At 43.6% G+C, this 19,548-nt stretch overlaps 1 protein-coding gene across 2 annotated transcripts in view; it reads left to right on the top strand.

Annotated features, from left to right (window-relative positions):
* Positions 1-8,613: 8,613 nt before the first annotated feature.
* The window catches only part of CLCN4 (chloride voltage-gated channel 4), a 31,074-nt gene continuing 20,139 nt past the window's right edge, over positions 8,614-19,548 (top strand). The window contains exons 1-3 of one of the 2 annotated variants that reach the window (XM_084226030.1): positions 8,614-8,760; positions 9,132-9,231; positions 15,138-15,325. In XM_084226030.1, the coding sequence (XP_084082156.1) occupies positions 8,617-8,760; positions 9,132-9,231; positions 15,138-15,325 (432 nt within the window). In that variant the 5' untranslated portion in view covers positions 8,614-8,616. The remainder of the gene's footprint in view (positions 8,761-9,131; positions 9,232-15,137; positions 15,326-19,548) is intronic. The other variant, XM_084226029.1, reaches the window with a different exon arrangement.

Genomic DNA, 19,548 nt, shown 5'->3' with positions numbered 1-19,548 from the left:
TTGTGTGTGCATACATACACACCAGGTGTTGGGGTTTTTTTTTTCAGCTTTCTTCATCTCTAGCCTGGAAGAACTAAAAATTCACACATGATTATTAATGTCAAAAAAGAGGCTCTGGCAGGGTTACATTAGGCTGCTGTTCCTAGAGCACTTTTAACATTTTCCTCTTAAGCATCACCCCCAGGAAAGGGTCTCCCCATCTTGCAGAAGCTTCCTCTTGGGAGATGAAATAACTTGTCTGTAGCTGTGCAGCCCATTGGCAGCAAAGGCAGCAGTGAAAGCCAGTGCCCTGTGAGCAGGCAAACATCACCCTCCTGTGTGAAAATGACTCAGCCTCTGCTCAAATCACCAGAAGTGACATGCTAGAACAGATTAATGGCTTTTCCAGTGTGGGTTTATCAGTTTTATTTCAAGCTGAAGGCTCAAAAAGGTTTTCAGTGAGAGATGCGTTGAATGCCATTGAGCATCCCATTTCAGGGAAGAGCTGTTTAGGAGTAACTGTGTACCAGGGCACCTCCCTTCTGACAGTGCAACTCTGCTCTCTCTAACACATTCACTTTTTCATTTTGCAGTTCCAAACCTGGTTTTCTCCCTTAATCTTAAAATTTTCTGAACAAGGAGGCAAAGAGCAGTGCTGGAAATCTGGTGCTGCAAAGCTCAGCTGTGTCTGACATGAGGAGGAAAACGCTGTAGCACCCCTGACTCTTCAGATGTGGATTAGAGCTCTGGGGCAGTAAAAACCATGGGTTCAGAAGGGAAATTCTCCCTCTTTTTTGTGAAGAAGAGGACTTGAGGGAAATCAAAAATAGAAACCATACATGCTCCTCCTATACTGTTAGGGCTGGTTTCCAGGGTGTCCTGTCTCCTGAAATGTAGCTTCTTACCCAGAAGTTGAAGGCTTCCTGTGTTTTACCTAATCGAATCTTGTTCTCTTCAATGAGTAAGGGGGTGTGGGGTTGATACAGTTCATGAGGCTCATCTGCCCAAACTTCTTGGCTGTTAGCAGAGGAGCATCCTTTAACAGAGATGCTTCAGCTCAGTTTCAAAACTGCAGATGAATATTCCAGAGGCAGTGATGCTTCCCTCCTGCTTTTTCCACAGCCTCAGCATCTGCACTAACAAGTAAATTTATTGGAGGGACCTTTAAGACTCACTGGAAACAGAGATATGAGTTTAACATTTTTTATATAGAGCCAGTTTTGGCAAAAATTTCATTTGGAGCTTGCAGGGAAAGAGCTGGGGTTTTTTTTCCCCCTTTTCTGATATAACTGAGCAGCTGAACTAATTTTGCTCAGACTTTCCAAGAAAACTTGAAGGGGGAGTAGGCACATGATATTTCATACCAAAAGAAATTGTTTTCTGAAGGAAGAGTCATCGTGGGAAGGAGCAGGGATTGAGATGTTGGGGTGGGTTTACCCCTCAGAGGAAGAGAATGGAGAAGAAAAGGAGAAGGGGGAGTCTGGCTGTGATGGAAGGCTGGGAAGCCCTGGTGGTTGGGTCAGCTCCTGTCCGTGTCCCCCTTTTGCCTGTGCTCCTGCTCTGTTCTCTGGGCTCACCCCATGAGCACATGTGGTGGCTGAGGGGGGGCAGCTGAAGGCTGTGGTTTGGTCAGAGCAGTGCCTCAGTTTTCTGCCAGTTATCCCAAATGTTCCCTCCTGCCTTTCCCTTCTCTTCAAGGCCTGCTCCCCTGTGATCTGGTGCCCTGTGTTTTCTGAGCTCTGCTGTGGCTTCGTCATTTTTTCCATAGAGGTTATTCAGGGTAAAGCTGCACATCAAAGATGTGACTGTATTTAACTTGACCACAGTATCTAGCTGGAAACTCCATAATATGTGGTGGTGGGGCCATACAATAAAACACTGCAATATTTTACTGTACTGTTTCTGATACTGCAGCCTGCCTGTGCTAGTGTGGTGAGAAACTGAGGGTTTGCAGAGCTATTTTCTTCTATTTGGAGGGTCTGCAATTAGTCCTTGAATTGTAGGAAAGGCATTTGCCAGTTTTAATATCTTGTCTTTCCTCAATATTTTCTCAATTTATAGGGATTGTTTCCCCATATTATATTTAAAGAAAAGGGCTGTAAGTGTGTTCAGCATTTTCTGCTTTTTCCAGGAGGCTGAACTTGATTACTCTGGTTCAAGGCCATTTTAACACCTTTTTATAAACTTCATCATTAAGATAGAAGGTCAAACACTTGCTTGGCTTGTTCAGTCTGAAGCTTCTAAATTGAATAATCTTAAATTGCCTGTAAATATTTTTCAACCTATAGAAAATGACCCATTTACCTTGCTGGGCATTCAGCCTGCTTGCTTTAGCTGAAGACTTCTTCCTTGTAAAATCACCACCCCACAGCATCTTACTTCTTGTTGAGAAGAATGTTTGATAACTGTTTACCTGTCTCCTATATCACATGTTGCCATGTCTAAATCATCTTCTACATGGCAGGTGGTGGAAGGGGAGTTACATCCACACCACCTTGGCCTTCCTTGGTCTCTTCTAGGCTAAGCAGAGGTCAGTCTCTGACCCCTCCACAAAAGACATCATCATCTCCCTGTGCTTTCCATGCATGTCTTTCATGGTGACCCTGTTAATAATTTTGCTGGCTGCCTCCTCAGCTGTCAGGCCCATTTTCTCTGGCCAGCTGGTGCTGCAGCCCTGTGGTGTAACTGTGCTCAGCCCTAGGAACTTTCTGCCTCAGCCTTACTACCCTCTTAGGGCTCTTTCTGAACACGGACCCTTCCAACCCAAAGCATTCCATGGCTCTGTGATTCAGCTCACTCTGCTGGCAGCACTGGCCTGTTTGCCAGGCCGTGTGAGGAGAGTGCTCTGTGTTCATCTCTGTGACTGGGTCTAGATTCCTTGGAGTGGGGATGGATGGGTACTGGCAGAGCCCCCAGCTCTCAGGAGGAGGTGCCTTTGCTTGACAGATCCCCTGGAGCAGATAAAGGCCATCAGGCTGGGGCACCACTCTTGGTCCTTGCAACAGTCAATACAAGTATTAGGGGCACAGAGTGGCAAACCATCTGCCTGTGCAAAGGGACTGCCAGTAAAATTGCATTGTTCGTTACTGACTACTACAGAAAATAAATCCCAGGGATCTTCACAGCCCCCATGCTCCTTCATTTTTGCAGTAACTGCTGTCATGTCACGCCACATGAACACAGCTCATCTGACCAACAATTCAGGTGAGTGCTGGGCTCAGTTCTGATGGAGTCATGATTGAAAAGCTTTGTGTCTGGAGTGGGATCTCCTCTGTTTTATCACAGTGGATGTGTTGGTGCTAGAGCATGGAGAAGCCCTGAGACACCCCGTGATCTCCTTTGCTCTGTTGGCTAATGCATGACACATTTGTTAGAGAGAACAGGTGATGCTTTGGACACCCTGAAAAAGGCACTCCAGATGTGAACTGAGAAACTTGCTATTGGCATTTAGGCTTTTGCTTTCTTCTCCCAGACTCTTGCAAGGTTCACTTATTCCTTATGCCACAGCAGAAGAGAGGAATCCTTTGCTGCCTGCATGCTGTCATGCATCACATAGCACCCCCCACTTCAAGGAAAGCAGCAAAGCATGTAGGTGAACGTTTGTCTGCTAGAAGCATTTGAAGTGTTGAAGTAATTCAGTAACTGGGATCTGTTGAAAGTAACTTGAAACTTGTTGGAATTGCATTAAAAATTATACTGCCTGCCTCAGTGCAATGTATCCAATTAAAACAGAAAACAGGATGAGGAGAACATAGCATGGAACTAGCATGTCTAGGACCAATAGGCCAGGGCCAAGAGTTTTCCTTTGATGAGTGTTCAACTCATTGTTTTCCATCGGTTTTCAGCCTCTTTGAACCATGGGATGTTTTGGTCTGTGCTTGCCATGTCAGAGACATTTCATATCCGATCAGTCAGTCAGCCTGCTACCTAGAATGTCAGTTCCCTGATAGAGCTCTTCTAGCTGTGGCTTTACATTTGCACATGTTGGAACAGTGCTCTAAAGATGAGTTTGCCGGCATTTTCACTGTAAATGTGATTTATTGCTCTTCTCTAAAACTTAGCTCCAAACTGATCAAAGTCAAGTGATGAGTTTACTCCCTGTGAGACTTGCAGAAAAAAATGTGACCCTAAATTTGATAATACTACTACCTTTTGGTTCTTTAGAAAATAACAAAAAGTGAGTAAATGTAATGAGATCTTGTGTCTGTGTGGTACCAGCTGTGCTTGTTGGTGTGCTCTGGTCCATCTGCAGCTCCCTGTGTTTGCACCCTGGCTTTTCTAGTTTGTTTGTGTGAATCTCTGCTTTCCTTATGTGTTTAAAAATGATCTGATTTCCCACAATCATAAAGCTTCACAGGCTGATATTTGGACCCTTACTTCCAGCTTGCTCTCATGCAGCTCCTCTGATATTTGTAGGGTAACTAACTTGTTCTGGCTTCAGAATAGTGTGCACCAAGCACAGGTGGCTGGGAGATCAGGGACTGACCGTGAGATTGATCTGGCCCAAGATTTCTGGAAGATGTCTAAAGTTATGTGGCAGCCAGGACACTCTCCATCAGGAGGCACAATTGTCAGCACTGTGGCCTTTTTTGATTTGTGACTCAGTCCCTGCCAGGACTGAGTCTGCAGGATCACAGTAGTCTGGCAGGGGTCTAAATCCAGGGAAGTGTGCTAATCAGAACCCTGTGAGCTCCAGAGATACGTGGTTCAGTCAGGTTTCTTTGTTTTCTAGTTCAGTTTCTAGAAAGAACCTGTTTGCAATTATTTAGCAGACACACCTGTTCAGTTGTGGATACTGTAACCTAGTTAGTAAAAATGAGTGCTCACTGTTAAGTCTCTCTGCTGTATTGTAGGGAATAAAATGGCCAGTGGAATTCAAAGTGGACAAAGGGGAAAATGTCCCCAAGAGATTACAGAATGATGGGCTCCAAACTGGCCACTGTCTCTCAAGGAGTCACAGCAGACTGCTTAGTGTTGGATGTCTGCCCTAGGAAAAGCTGGTGGAGTGCCAGAAATTATTAGGAAAAGACTAGGCAGGAAACAGCCCTTGCACAAATTATGTTGCATCAGCATCTGCAAATCTGGTGGAAAAGACAGCAAGGATGTCTAAGTCATGGAACAGCAAAGGGACAAAATACAAACGTTACACAATTCCTCAGAAAGACTGAACACCTTTCATTGTGTACAATAAGCTGTCAGAGCATCCAAATCTCTTCAATGCTCAGGTCTGAGGAGCTGCATTTGTAACTAATTCTGCATGTCATGGTATTGCAATGCTTTCTTTTGAGCTGGTAGTGTTGTGCTCATTAGACCAGATTAGAAGATGTCTGCCTTTGACATCTCTTTCTGATCAATAAACAGAAATTATCCCTTCTGGGAAGTAATCTCTTTCATTCTAATGTAACTAGTTCATTTCCTGTCATCAGCTGTGAAAGGAGTGTAGGTTTTAGTGTCCTGGGTATCGTGCAGATTTCTCATGCTAGATGAGACAAGCAGCTCATGGCTGTTCATGCTTTTGCCATCATCGGGGTGCTGCAGTACACCTTGCTAAAATTCATGTTTGGGGAATTTGCCCTTAATTTATGTGTTTAATAATAATTAAAATATCTGTAACTGGTTGATTGGTGTAAGGCTCCAGTTATGCTGACAAAACTGAGACCATCTCTGCAAGCTTCACTCAGAGGGCAAGTTGGCTCATCCTGAAATAAACCTTGTAAATTATTACAGATGCCAAAGTAAAGTGAGAGAAATAAATGCAAAATAAAGAGAAAGAAAGGGACACTTACAGTGCTTGGTGATAGGATATAAGATGGAAACTCTGTAGTACTCAGTTTGAAAGTGCTGTAGCTAGGTTTTATTTACTGAAATTGTGTTTTGCATAATCTGATATCACATCTCTGCTTTCAAAAGCATAGTACCTGAAGTGAACTTTAAGGCTGGCAGTCATCCAGTTCACTGCAGTTCCCAGGTACTGGTATGGTACCTTGAGTTCAAAGTTTGTTTGTTTTCTTAGTCTTCCACGGCCCTGTGGTCTCTAGCACATTTTTTCTCTCCTTGGACATGTTGTGTAGCACGTATTTTTGGGATAGATTCAGACTGAGATTGTAATTATCCTACATACTTGTGGTCTGGCCTGGTATTATCCATCACAATACTGTCATGTGCTGGGCATTGACAACATACTTAAAAAGCTATTTTTTACGTGATATAACTAGCATGATGGGTAATTTTCTTGTGGTATGAAGGAAAACTTGCCAATGCTTTCAGTTTCCAGAAGTTTGTTTATTTAGCAGAGGGTGCTGCCTTGTGCAGGCAGGCAGTTTGAGCTGCATGTTCTTTACAGACCCTGCTTTGCTGTATGGGACTGTGAGAAACAACTGCTCACTTGGAAAATTTAAAAAGGTTTACTAAACCTTAACAAACATACAACAAAGGACTACATAAGGAAAAAGCTGCAGCACTGGGAGCTGCCCCTCACGCATACCATGCAGCCAGTTTGTCTTCAAGATGGATGCTCAGTCTTTTATACCCCTGGGGGTTGCATCAGGCAGCCCTGGCCCCTCCCAAGGTCTGTCAGTCAGCTCTTCTTTGCCATTTATCAGTGGAGACTGCTTGCTTGTAATGTCACTGGAGGTCAGGGGCTGCTCTAAGCTCCAGGCTTTTCCATTCCCCACTGCCCCATGCAAGGCACACACCTGCAGCCTTCTTTTAACCTGTGCTAGACAACCCTGGCTGTCTGATGGTCACCATACAGGGGGAAAAGGGAACTGTGGGAAGAACAGAGGACAGCTAAACCACAATAACATAACTATACATCACTAAAGATTGTCTTAATATTCACACAATAGCTGTATTTTAATTGTGAGAGCCAATCATCTCGTTATCCATCTATAACAGGAAGAATTGGGCGAAGCAAATGATCTGCAAGGTAGCACAGTGTTACAAAGCAATAGCATGGTCTAATCCTTTCACCTCATTTCAGCTTCCCTTTCCAGTCCTCGTAGGAGACTCTGAGCTCAGCATCCCCTTGCAGCTTCAGCTCCTGGAGTCAGGCAGCCAGCCCCCTTCAGGTTCCCGTTTTGCTCAGCCAGCGTGGGAGCGTGCTCTCACCTGCTTGCAGAAGGATCACTGCTCTCCATTGCTGCTCCTCTTAACTTCTGCTTTTTAAATCACCCAGTTTTGTGGCAGCTTATTTGTGCTCTGCAGCGCTGCACGGGACACCTGCTCTGCAGTGTTTCCTTCCCCAGGCTGTGATTCACTGTGATTCTCTTTCAGACAAACAAATCTCCAAGTGCTTGGAGATTACTTGATTTCCTCATTTGAAAGGGCTTCTCTTAACGGTGTAATGGTGACCTGCTGGTTGCCTGGAAGATAATGCTTTTCTCAGCTGCTTGTGCTCAGCACATTGTCTGTGTCACCCAAAAACCCTACACAGTGGAGAGCAGAGGCTGACAAAGCTGAGTATTCATGCTTATTACATTGCTGAAGTCCCCACTAAGGCAAAAAATTACACGGTGAAGTTTCAAGTAAAACAGATGAAAATGGGGAGAAGGGAAGAAAAAAGACAGCAAGTTAAGAGGGCTGAGCAGAGTATCAGGGTTTATAGACAGCCCGCTGAAGCTTATCTGCTACATTTTTGCCTGTTCCAATTACAGAGTTAAAAAAATTTCCTCACAGTTTCAAAGATTCAAATTCTTGTGAAATTCCCATTTCTATACCTGGTGGAATGAAATAGGTGGCAGTCATTGGTGCTGTGCTGTGGCCTCATCCGTGACCAGCAAAAGTTACCGTGTGTCAGTCAAGGAGCTACAGGCTCTGCAGGATCTGTTCTATACAGCCCCTAAAGTCTGTGTATGTCCCCATTCTTATGTGTTTTTGTGTTTTTCCCTTGTAACTCCATGATAACAAATTTTTTCAGACATATAATTTCAGATTACAAACCCTAGGTATTCTCTGGAAATCAGTCATTTCCCAGGCATCTCTTTTAGGATGGATGGGATTAACGATCTTTAGAACAACCCTTTGTTAAGTGATGTAGAACTGCACAGCTGCCTCCTCCAGTCCCAGCCCAGGACCCCTGCCCAGCTGCTGGAGCCCTCCTGGACCTGGCTGCTACTTTCTCATGTGCAGACTGAACCAGCAGCTGAGCCTGTATCCCAGAGGCACACACACAGTAGCTCTCCAATTAGTGTGAGTGGTGAGGTTTGTTTCTGCTCACGTTCTTCGTGTTTGCTCTGTCAGGTTTGTGTCTCTTGTACATTTTGATTCTGGTTTCTCCTCCATTGCCCATCTTGTTCCAATGTCCCTAACAGACCACCTTGCTGGAAGAGACATTCTTATACTCCAACGTGCCCTCATCCGTGTTCCCATCAAATGACTCTTCTTGTTTGTTTTAGTTTGGGGACAGCTATCTTTTATTTCCTCTTGTGCTTTAGTAGGATATGTTGTGGATCTTTCTCCCTCTGCTTTCTTAAAAGTAAATATGAAGAGTTTGTGTGTGCCCCCCAGGACAACTGCTCGTGCTGTCTTGACTTCCTGGCTTGTGGAGGTGTTTCAGAAAACTTGGTTCTGAAATGCCTGACAAAGCTGCTGGAATTTATTGACAAACTTGATTTTCCTCTACATACAGATCCTAATATGGTCAATGCAGGAGACATGAATGGTTCAGGCAACCTGATGGATTTTCTGGATGAGCCTTTTCCTGATGTTGGAACTTATGAAGATTTCCATACCATCGACTGGCTGCGGGAGAAATCGCGTGACACGGACCGCCACCGCAAGGTACCGCTGTCAGCTTTGATGTGTCACACCCCTGGGCCACAGCCATCCTGGCAGGGACAAAAACAAGCAGTTTTCCAAAGTTATTGCTTCCTACCTTCTTGCATGACTTGAGGAGAACTTGTAAACATATAGATGTGGGATGACTCGAGGAGAACTTTTAAATATATGGACATGGGATGTCCTGAGTTTGTAATCATGAAAGGGCTGCTGCATCTCTGCAGCTGAGCATCCCTGAGTAAATTATTAGGACTGAAGGAAGTAGAGAGTGGAGAAGTTGGATGCACCATCTAGGAGTTTAATTATTTTGAACTTTGTGCTCTAAAACTGTCCACCTGAATCAACAACACATCTATATGTGTGTTTAATTTCAGATTACAAGCAAAAGTAAAGAATCCATATGGGAGTTCATCAAGAGTTTGCTGGATGCCTGGTCAGGATGGGTTGTAATGCTTCTCATAGGACTGCTGGCAGGTATGTATGTGTTAGTGCTACAGCTGTGCCTGAAGCATCTCCAGCTGCTGCACCACCATCTGCTTCTCTTTGTACTTCATTGTCTTTCCATTGATGTTTTTTGTTTTTAAGCTAAAAAGACAACTTTACATTCATGCATTATGATTCTAAATAAAGATACCAACTTGCGAAGTCTCCTTTTGAGTGCTGACCTAGAAAAAATATTTTCACCAGCAGAGGGATTTTTCTATTGCTTTGGGAAATCTGCATTTGAGTGCTTCATACTCAATGGACTGCTTTGACTTTCTGAATCTTTGCTTTGCAGAAGTCAATTTTATTTTTAGGATTTTTTTTTCTTGTCATCACTCTAATTCTGTAAGTCAAAAATATGATGTGGGGAAAATATTGGTTGGGAACACTCAAAGGGGGGCTTTATGAACTGCTATTTCCTTTAGGTTATCTTCTTTATGTAAGCATGAAGGCAAAATACAGATTCAGACTTGGTTTCAGATCTGCTTCCAGGCCAGACAGACATTACATATTCAACAGCCTGCTCAAACTCACATGGCAAATTCATTAACTTCCTCAATTGTTCCTGTCTTCTCCTCAGTTTAGCACATCTTCCTGCTTGGAAAGCTGCACTTCTCTGACCCAGCTCAGACAGCTGCCATTTTTTATGCTTTTTCAGTGATGTCAGGGTGCTCCTGTGTCATGCTGCTTGGTGAAAGCACCATGTGAAGTTTCCCAGTTTCCAAGGGGTGATGGGAATTTCCTGCTCAACATCTGTCAAGTTAATCTGCTCATTACAGTTGTTAGGAGCTTCAGAAGTACTGGTAAAGTTCTTGAGAAAACATTTCTGAAGTGACGTGTTTGGCAAATTATGTAATTTCATAGACATGTAATTGTTTCCACAAAGACTTTGTTGGGAGAGTGAGATGGGAAGAGTGTCTGATAGATTGTGTACTACCAGGGCTGCTGAGTCCTGCCTGAAGGCCAGGGTTGGTCTCATCTGGGATGAAGAATTCTGCCTGCAAATAAAGTTAGAGCAGCCCTTGAGGGCTCTAGTGGCCTCAGTAATCCTCTCCTCATACAAAGAATGTGGTGAACATGCACACGTTCCCGTTTTAGTAAAAACGTCCCAGAAGATTTTATTCAGTTCTAATTTGCAATGAAATCTCTTGCTGAAATCCTCCAGGCTGTTAAAAGCCAGTCACTGTCCTCTGACAAGCCCTAACACTGGGATGCCCAGCTTGGGAATGGGGGTTGAGGGTAGGTCACAGCTGAGACCTGGTCACTTTTGCAACCTTTTCAATGACAAGGGTGCAGAGCAACATGTTTTACCTGAGAGAGTCAAACCAAATTAGTCAGGTGTCTTAACCAGGTTTGGGGAGGGAGGAGATGGTGGTGCAGTCAAGAGGCACTTTGTTGTTTTCCTCTCTTTGTAAAATACTGTCTGCTCAGAGAAGAAAGCATGCTGCAAGGGCATCTGTATGATCAGGTGGGATTGCATGGACCAGCCTGGCTCCTCCCTGGCCCCTCCTCTGCTGAACTGGCAGAAGCTACTCCTGCTCCAAGGGGAGCAGCCTGGCTCACTGGATGGACACTGAGTGGACCCTTGAGCAGCTGGGTCCAGGCTTTGCCAGAGGCAAGCAGAAAGTATGGCAAGGAGTGGGAGAGAAAGGGAAAAGTGGCAGCAGCAGTGCTCAGGACATCAGGGTCCCATGGAGCATTCTGCCCCTGCTGTCTCTGTGCTGGGCATGGAGGACAGCAAGATGGGACTCTTGGGAAGAGGCTGCCAGGGGCTTCCACAAGTTTCCAAAAGCACTTGGGTCATTTACCCAGGCCCAGGAGTTAAATGGAGCTTAACTGATCTAGAAGCCTAAATCCCATCAATTTGGTAAACTTTATCTTTTAGATTTTGGAAAGCCTCAGAGGCTGCACCTCTACTGCCAACATGATCCAACAAGGCCAAAAGGAGCAATTCTTGGTTCTCCAGTGCATCTGTCACTGGGCCCTGTTGCTCTGTGCATGTGGCTGCACAGGGCGAGTGAATATTGGTTCTGACTTGCTAGAAGAAATGGATTTTGGCCAGATTAGTTTTCAGCTGATTTATGGGCTCAGCAGTGCTAGTCACCACAGAGCCATAAGCAAACAAAATATAGCTGATGGAGGAAGGAAGGAGAGGACCATCCCATTTGGCAGTATGATACATATACATCTATCTATCTATCTATCTATCTATCTATCTATCTATCTATCTATCTATATCTATATCTATATATATATATATATATATATATCTTGTTGGTTTTGGACTGTTATCAAACCTGCATCCTTTGTTAGTCCCAGAAAAGTGTAGGAGGGAAAGGGATGTCTGGAGAGGGTTCTGGCTTCCTGCTCACAGCAGAGTCGGCTTCAGGGTTACAGATAACACCAACGTATATTGAGAACGTAACAGCAGCCACTGGGATCATATCATGGTTTCCTGTGTGAGGGTGCACACATAAATTAGCCTGAGCAGAGCCCCTCACTGCCTCAAGCCTGTGGCAAGTACCCACAGGACCTTGCACATCAGGCTGGAGGGAGATGATGGTGTATGACACAGCCAAGTGGCAGGAAGGGCACTAAGGAGCTCCTGGAAAAGAGGCTTTGGGAGCCAAAGCCTGCTAATTGCAGAGAAAAAGAAGGGAACAGTAAAACCCACAAATGTTGTTTGGTGAGGAAATCAGGTGAAGACTGTTCACACAGTGGTTAAGAAAAAGATACTGAACACTGCCTGGGCCTGTCTCAGTCAGAGTTTCCATGCTTTCCTCATATAAAGCAGTGCATGGAGAGTGAGCCTAAAAATTTATATATGGATGCCAAAATTTTAGGCATTTGTTTTTAAGGAACTCTGAATTTTTGCTGGGCCCATCCTGCCTGCAGACCAGTGGCTGTTCCTCAGCCTAACCCTTACTACTGGCCAACTAAAAACATATGCTCTTTATAGATCAGCAAGTGTCTGTGTTTTCTAAAGCTATGTGACAAAAAGTGCCATCATAATAAGGCTGAAATGCTCTGAGGCTGAGGCTGGATGTGCAAGAATTCCCTTTGTAATTCTGTGCTGCACCACTTGGGTGATGCTGTTTTCTGACACAGGTGCATGAAGAAAAGTATCTTTTCAAAGCAAATCTTTATCATTCTCATTAGGGCCCTGTAAAGGAAGAATTGTGCCATCATCAACAGAAGGAAAAGGAGAGAGGTAAAAGGCTAATATCTAAAATGAAGTTCAGCATTGTCTGGCTTTGGAGTACTTCGTTATTTTTCCTTCTAGCAGGAGGTTACATGGAAGGGGAAACAAAGTCAGCTCCTTTGATGGGACAAGCAGGGAGATAAATTTATGCTCTATTACAGTCTTGGCAGCCAAAATAAGCACAAGAAATTAAAAGCTTGGCCTTGAGATACTGAACTGTCTAGCACTTGCATTAATTTCACTTAAAGTTGCAAAAATTCAGAACTTGAAAAACTTCTAACTGTGGTCGCATAGGTGATGAGGCATTCACTATTGCATTATTATCCTGGGCCTCCTTATGATTTTCTTCTCTTGAAGGCTGGTGTAATAAATTGCATGTAGTAAAAAGCATATTCCTCCTTATGTGGCTCCCTAAGAATTTGGCAGAAGGGATTAGATCAGCTCTATAATTAAGCACATTGTCTTACTGGTGCTGAGGTGCCTGTGAGCTTATTATATTAGAGAACTGAATGTTTGTTCTTCAGTGTGGTTATTTACTTTCTTGGGGAAACATATTTTGCATCTCTTGCTAGGTAGCATTAATATGCAGCTTAATATGGTAAAGTGTAAACTTTGAAGGTTTACACAGAGAATGTTAAAGATCCATCAAGAGGTGCAAGAGGCACAGCATTTGGTGCTCATGTCCAAGAGATGAAAATTCCTTGTTTCTGAAACTTACAGAAAGTTGGAGGAGAATTTAGAGCTCACTGCAAAGCAGGAAGCCACGCACACTGATGTTGCCAGCAATGCAATGATTCATCGTCATCCAGCAGGATGGTTCAATGTTTCCATAGAAACTTGGGAAAAAATGGAAAAGAATAGCCAAATTAAGGCAAGATCTTAATGAAAGAAAATAATTGTTAAAGACATCATCACTCCCTTCTGCAACCTTTTTGTGTGTATGTGATCCTGTCTAGGATATCTGTGTAGTGCTTCAGATTATTTTTATACAACAGAAATTCTTCATGGCTACCCTGAGCACCACTGCTTGTCAGTGTGGGGGCAAGTATCCTTTTTAAGGGTGGGAGAAGAACCCGTGGGTTTTTTCTGGTCTTTGGAGGAAAGAAAAAGGTTCTTGAATTGTTTGAAATGTGTTTTCCCCTGTCTCTTTTACAGAAATGAAAATCAGAAAACTTTAGTTCCAGGTGAAATAAACCAGCTCTTGGACCCACTTGTGTGCCCCAGCTGCTGGGGGAAAGGGAGGAGCCCCCACCCCTGCTTCATGTAGTTGCATTCTTAGCAGGAGCCACAAATCCATAAGTTTGGAAACATAAAACCAAACCAGTTTGCATTTTACAAAGTATTTTTTCCCCAGTGCATTGATGTGCATCGATAAATTCTGTTCAAATCAATTAGCAGTCCCCTGGAATTTTATTAATGAGTATTTGTAAAAGTAATTTGTAAAAGTAATCATGACTTCTGCTTTCCATTGTATGTGAGAGGGATCTGGAAAATGCTCAATGACTCTTCTGTCAGTTGGTGGTTTAATTCTTTCCAGAAGGTATGGGTATAGGGACAGAACACAGGTCTGCCTATCGATGTTCTGGCTGCTCCCAGCCTCCCATTCCAGCTGCTCTTGCATTCCTGGGGATCCACCTGCTCTGAGGGTGCTGCTGGGGCAGGTTGTTGTCGCTGATGAGCAAATGACCTAGAGGAGCAGAAATTTTCTTTCTTGGCGTCTGTGTAGACACAAAGTTTTCCTGTGTCTGTGCCTGGTGGCCAGCGGGTGTCACTGTAGCTCTGTGTAATTACCGGGGAGAAACTGAAACAAGCGTTGTGGTACACGGAGGATTTGAAGGATAATTTTTTTCCAGATTGCTAATCACTGTACACACTTATCAAAAGCCCCCTTCTGTTAAGTTCCTAAGTCAGAATTTGGCATTACGTTGTATCTGTAACAAAATGATCCTTCTGGAAGGTTGCTGTGCTGGGACCAGTGAAGCTGTACACAAACATGGATATCCTTCTCCTCCATTACCCCTGAAACACACAGTGAGGTTTGAGACCCTGCACAATGGCCAAGGGTGTGTACAGAGACCCTGCACAATGTCCTTCCTCCCCATCTCAGCCAGAGGGGGGACAGGCTGCAGGCATTGGGTATAGCTCCCCTGCTTGGCCATCAGTCAGTATGAAAATGATAATGTTTCAAATAAAAGCTTGTGAGAGAGCACTGAAAGTCAGCAAAACTTTGTATTGCCCCCGGTTCTTTAGCATGTGTGTATTTATTGATGCAGAGAATGGTTTGGGTTGGAAGGGGGCTTTCAAGGCCATCCTGTCCAGCCTGACCTTGAATGTTTCCAGGGATGGGGCATCCACCTCTGGGCAGCCTGTTCCAGTGTTTCACCACCCTCATTGTAAAAATATCTTTCCTTATACTTGGTCTAAATCAACCTCTCTTAGTTTAAAATTGTTAGCCCTTGCCCTGCTGCAACGGGCCCTGATAGAAAGTTTGTCCCCATCTTTTTTACAAGCCCCCTTCAGGTGCTGGGAGGCTGCTGGGAGGCTGCTTCTCTTCTCTAGGCTGAGAACACAGCCTTACATTGTGCCTGCTTACCCAGATCACAGCTTTTATCCTGTTATTACAATCAGATCTATTGTCCTTGCACCTCGATTGTTTTTGATGCCAGCATTTCTTTTCCCGCGTTTCTTTTCCCAGGAACATTAGCTGGAGTGATAGATTTAGCTGTGGATTGGATGACAGACCTGAAGGAGGGTGTCTGTCTGTCTGCCTTCTGGTACAGCCATGAGCAGTGCTGCTGGACGTCCAATGAAACCACGTTCGATGACAGGGACAAATGCCCGCAGTGGCAGAAATGGTCGGAGCTGCTGGTGAGCCAGTCCGAGGTACGGGGTGAGCTGGGGGCACTGCTCTGCTTCACACTCACTGATGGGCCCTCCAGAGAGTTTCTCTGGAAGAGAAAGTAATGAACTCAGCACACTGCAAAACAAGACATTTCCACAAGCAATATCTGCTTAACTTGAAGGAGGTCCTGTGCTTCCAGTGCAATGGAAGCTGGAAAACTGTGAGCTTGCACTCTCTTTTTATCAGTATTAAACTGGAAGTGTTTCATAACACACACAGCATAATCACCAGGGGACCCGAGCTGCATTTTCTTTTTTTGCCTTTTAAACATAGTTTTGTTGGACAAAGAAAAGATGAGCACTGACAAATACATTTGTGAGGATATTTTTGGGATTGCAGATGGGGTTTATGTATTTATGCATTTTGGTTTATGTTTTCTGATACAAGGAACTGCATAAGAACTGCTTGTTTATCCCTTGCAATCAGTGACATATCAAGAGACTTAGCTAGCACCAAAAACTGGGGAAAGAGTGGGCTTACTGAGGGTCACCAGAGTGAAGGATTGGCAGGGCTGTTGGACAGGAAGGGAAAAAGCTGATTATGAAACTTAGATTTTCAGATTTTTTTTCCCTTACACTTTTTTTTTCATAATTATAGTAATTTTAAATACAAAGAATGCTGTTTCAAAGCAGGTGAAAGTTTCATTTTGAAAACAATTAAAAGAAGCCTTTCTGTACACCATTTGGCAGATAATACCTGTAAAAAAAACACAAAAAACACATTTCATTTTCAACCTGAGTTATTTAATGTACTGAATAATATTGATCCCCTCACAACTCAAATATTTGGCAGAATTATTGTCTCAAATCCCCCCTTCCTCCTTATGTCTGACTTGAATTTGACAAAAACTGAATATGATGTGTGGGTGGGTAATTTGGAGAGGTTGTCTCAGATCTTGCCCCCAGTGTGGAGGTTGTCTGGTCCTGCAGGCAGTGTTTGGGGACAACTGCAATGCCAGGCAGTGCATCATACATGCTCCCTTCAGTGCTGCTTCCAGTGATCTAATGGAAGAGATTAAAAAAAAAAAACCACCCCAAAACAAAAGCAAAACTCCCAAACAAACAAACAAGCAAAACAAAAAACCCCAAACCAAACAAAAAAACCCCAAAGACCAAAACAAAACGTGGGAAGGGAAAAAAGAGGAAACTGTTAAAATTATTAGGGGATTTGGAAATCCTGTGCATGTGTTTGTCATTCTGTTGCTTTGGCTGGGATAGAGGAAAGATGCATGTCCTTGAGGAAATTTATTGCTTTCTTCTGCTTGTGGAAACCAGCAGTCATGACTGTTGTGTGCTGTAGCCTTTAGAAAAGTTATCAGCCAGGTGAGCACTGTGAAACTTCACTCACTTTTGTGTTCAAATTGAGCTTCTCACCTCCTGTGTACTGTCACAGTAGGACAAAGAGGAAAAGGTTCATCTTGGCTTAAGACTTGCCTAAAACAAATGTGCCTCTAAGATCTGTGGGTTCCTGAGGGTCTGCTTGAGGCTGTAAATATTATTAATATATCTGTCTGTTACTGTTACACTGAAATCCCAGGGAAAGCCCAATAAAAATGTGAATTTGAAAAGGAAAATTCAGTTTTGTTCAAAAGGCTTCTGTTCAAAAGGCTTATGACATGGGCCAGTTTTGTGCTGTATGGTTCCTGTAGAGGTAGAGGATTTCAGTAGGTATCAAAATACACTGAATTTGACTGAGTTTCAGAATAATTTTGCTGTTTTTTTCCTATGTTTCACTTTGCGCCTGACATTTACAGAAGAGCCCTATAAAACAAAATTGTGCACATTGGAGCACAATTTAGGCAAAAAGTATTTGGAGCAGTTTCCCTAAAGGTACTCTGGTCTGACATGCCTTCTTTTTTTATGTATGACTGTGATTCTTTCTCGTCATAGCCAACTAAGTTTGACATTTTGAGGACTGAGATTTAGATCAGTTCTTCCTTGTGGTTTTGCCAATTTATGGCTGTGATAAACCCTGTACATACATTTTCATGGAGAATTGTGACTTTTCCTATGGCATCTCTTGAAAAATGTTTCCATTCTAGTGCTCCCATAAAATGAGCCCAAAGCAGAGGCTTGCTATAAACGATAATGGAAAACATAATAGCCCATTAGACACCTACCAAGCTATGTTTTCTTCCCTAATCACTGTTTTGTAGGCCAATTATCCTTCACCCTTCTGCTCTTGAACTACTTCTGAAGAGGAGGTGAAGAGGGTTTTTTGGTGTGAGGAAGTTTCAAAACCTCGAATTCACTGGCAGATCAAAAGGTCATCAGATGTCACTGGTGATCTGCACTTTCCCTGTTCTGCTGATTCAGTCTGGTCCCAAGCCCAGCTTCCCTGGAGCTGAGGACCCTGTTTTTGATGGCTTGCACATGTCCAGGGTGGAGGAAAATTTTCTATGGATCATGACACTGGATTCAGCAATGGACTGAATTCCTGTCCCAGGGATTCTGGATCTCCTGTCATGAAGCTGAGAGCTGCAGGACAAGGAAGCCTCTCTAAGCCTGGAACCCACTTCCCAATTTTGCAGCCTTGAAGCTGTCAGTCTTGAGGACACACACTGCTGTAACATCCATGGGAGAGATGGATGTGAGATCCCCATGGAGTAGAACAGAACCACACACTGCAGGGCATCCTGAGGGATGTGGTTTATGTCAGTGGTCTGAGTTTGTGAGGGTTGTTTTCAATTGTGTTCCGTTTGTATCTAAACTGGACTGACACCTGATCTGAAATATTGCTTGGTCTTGCAAACTAAAATACAAAATTTTGCTCAGTTTTCCTTCTTGCTTCATTACTATTGCTTCCAGGCTGAGTCTTCTGAGCTCTCTTGGGAAAGGCCATAGCAGGATCAGCTCTGCTGGTGATCTGCTCCAGCCTCTGACTCCAGTGTACATGCTCAAGACTTCCACTGATTCAGAGCCTTAAAAATGGCATGTAATGGATGAGAAATGAACCATTTGCTATACTGAGTTACTGCTACTTCACTTCCCAAAGGTTTTCATATTATTAATCATTAGAAGCTGTTGCAGTTGAACCTGCAGAATGCCAGATATCTGGAAAATGTAACAATGAAAGATGTCCCAAGGGATAAGATTGAACTGGCCATACAGACTCTTGTGGGGTCCTGCCACAGCACTGTAGGTGTATGTGTGACTGCAGTAACGAGCTGACAGAGTTTTCTCATTACTTCTGAGATGCAAAAGAAGAAGAAGTAAAAAGAAACAAAGTTAATTTTTCTCCAGTGAATTTAGAAGCAAAACTACAGCTTCTACTCAACCCTAGAAGGGCCAAGTTTTTGCAATGGTGTTGGCCTTCTTTGGAGGTATTCCAGGTTCACACTGACAGGAGGATTTTGCCCTGAGGCAAGATATCCAGAGTTTTCTCTAGAGAAAGAGTAAATATTGTCATAGCTGTTTGTAATTGAAAGCACTAGGAGAAGACATTCGTGAGACTGTCTTCAGCTGTAGCAACAAAGACCCTTGGTTACTACAGCCAGATGTCAATCACTGCCAGTCTATGACTGCTGGGTCTCAGGGCATTGGGGGATAGCACTGTCTTGCTTCAGCATTCTGCCATCATCAGCAAAGCCAGCTGCTAACTTCAGCAAGCACCAGCTTAACAAACTGCCCTTCTTCCAGATACATCCATAAGGATAAGGGTTAGTGGTGTCCTTACTGCATTTTCATTTGGACACACCTGGAAAATGAAGCTAGCAAACATCCATGCTGTTAAAAGTTGATTCCTTGCAGATTTGAAAACAGGGAGACTTCTCATCTCTCAAGTTTTTTATGACTGGGAACATGGTTTGGCCAGCTCTGTTAACTGATACAATTGATTAATGCCTGTTTTCCTACTTGATTTATCATAATGTTGATATCCAGGCTGCTGTCCTGCAGAGCAGAGGCAGGGGCCCTGATGCTCTTGAGCAGCTGGGATTGCATCCGGTAGGAAGAGTTCACTTAGAGGTGAAGGATTCATACCAATTCATGCACTGAGATTCATCTCAGTTTTTTATTCTGTAGTGTCATGTTGCTACAGGATATTGTTTGAAGGCTTAAGCTCCTTGTATTGATTTGATGCTGCTGAGTAGATTCTCTTTTGTCCATGTAGGTGGGTTTTTGAAATTAATCTAAAAAAAAAAATATGCATGTGAGGAAGCAGAGGTATTCCAAGGCAGATTTTAACAAAGGTTTTGACTTGACAT

This window comes from Fringilla coelebs (assembly GCF_963513975.1).
Source record: "Fringilla coelebs genome assembly, chromosome: 2".
In the NCBI taxonomy this organism is placed as follows: domain Eukaryota; kingdom Metazoa; phylum Chordata; class Aves; order Passeriformes; family Fringillidae; genus Fringilla; species Fringilla coelebs.
Note: the sequence above shows the minus strand (reverse complement) of the source record. Positions and strands in the feature narration are given on the sequence as shown.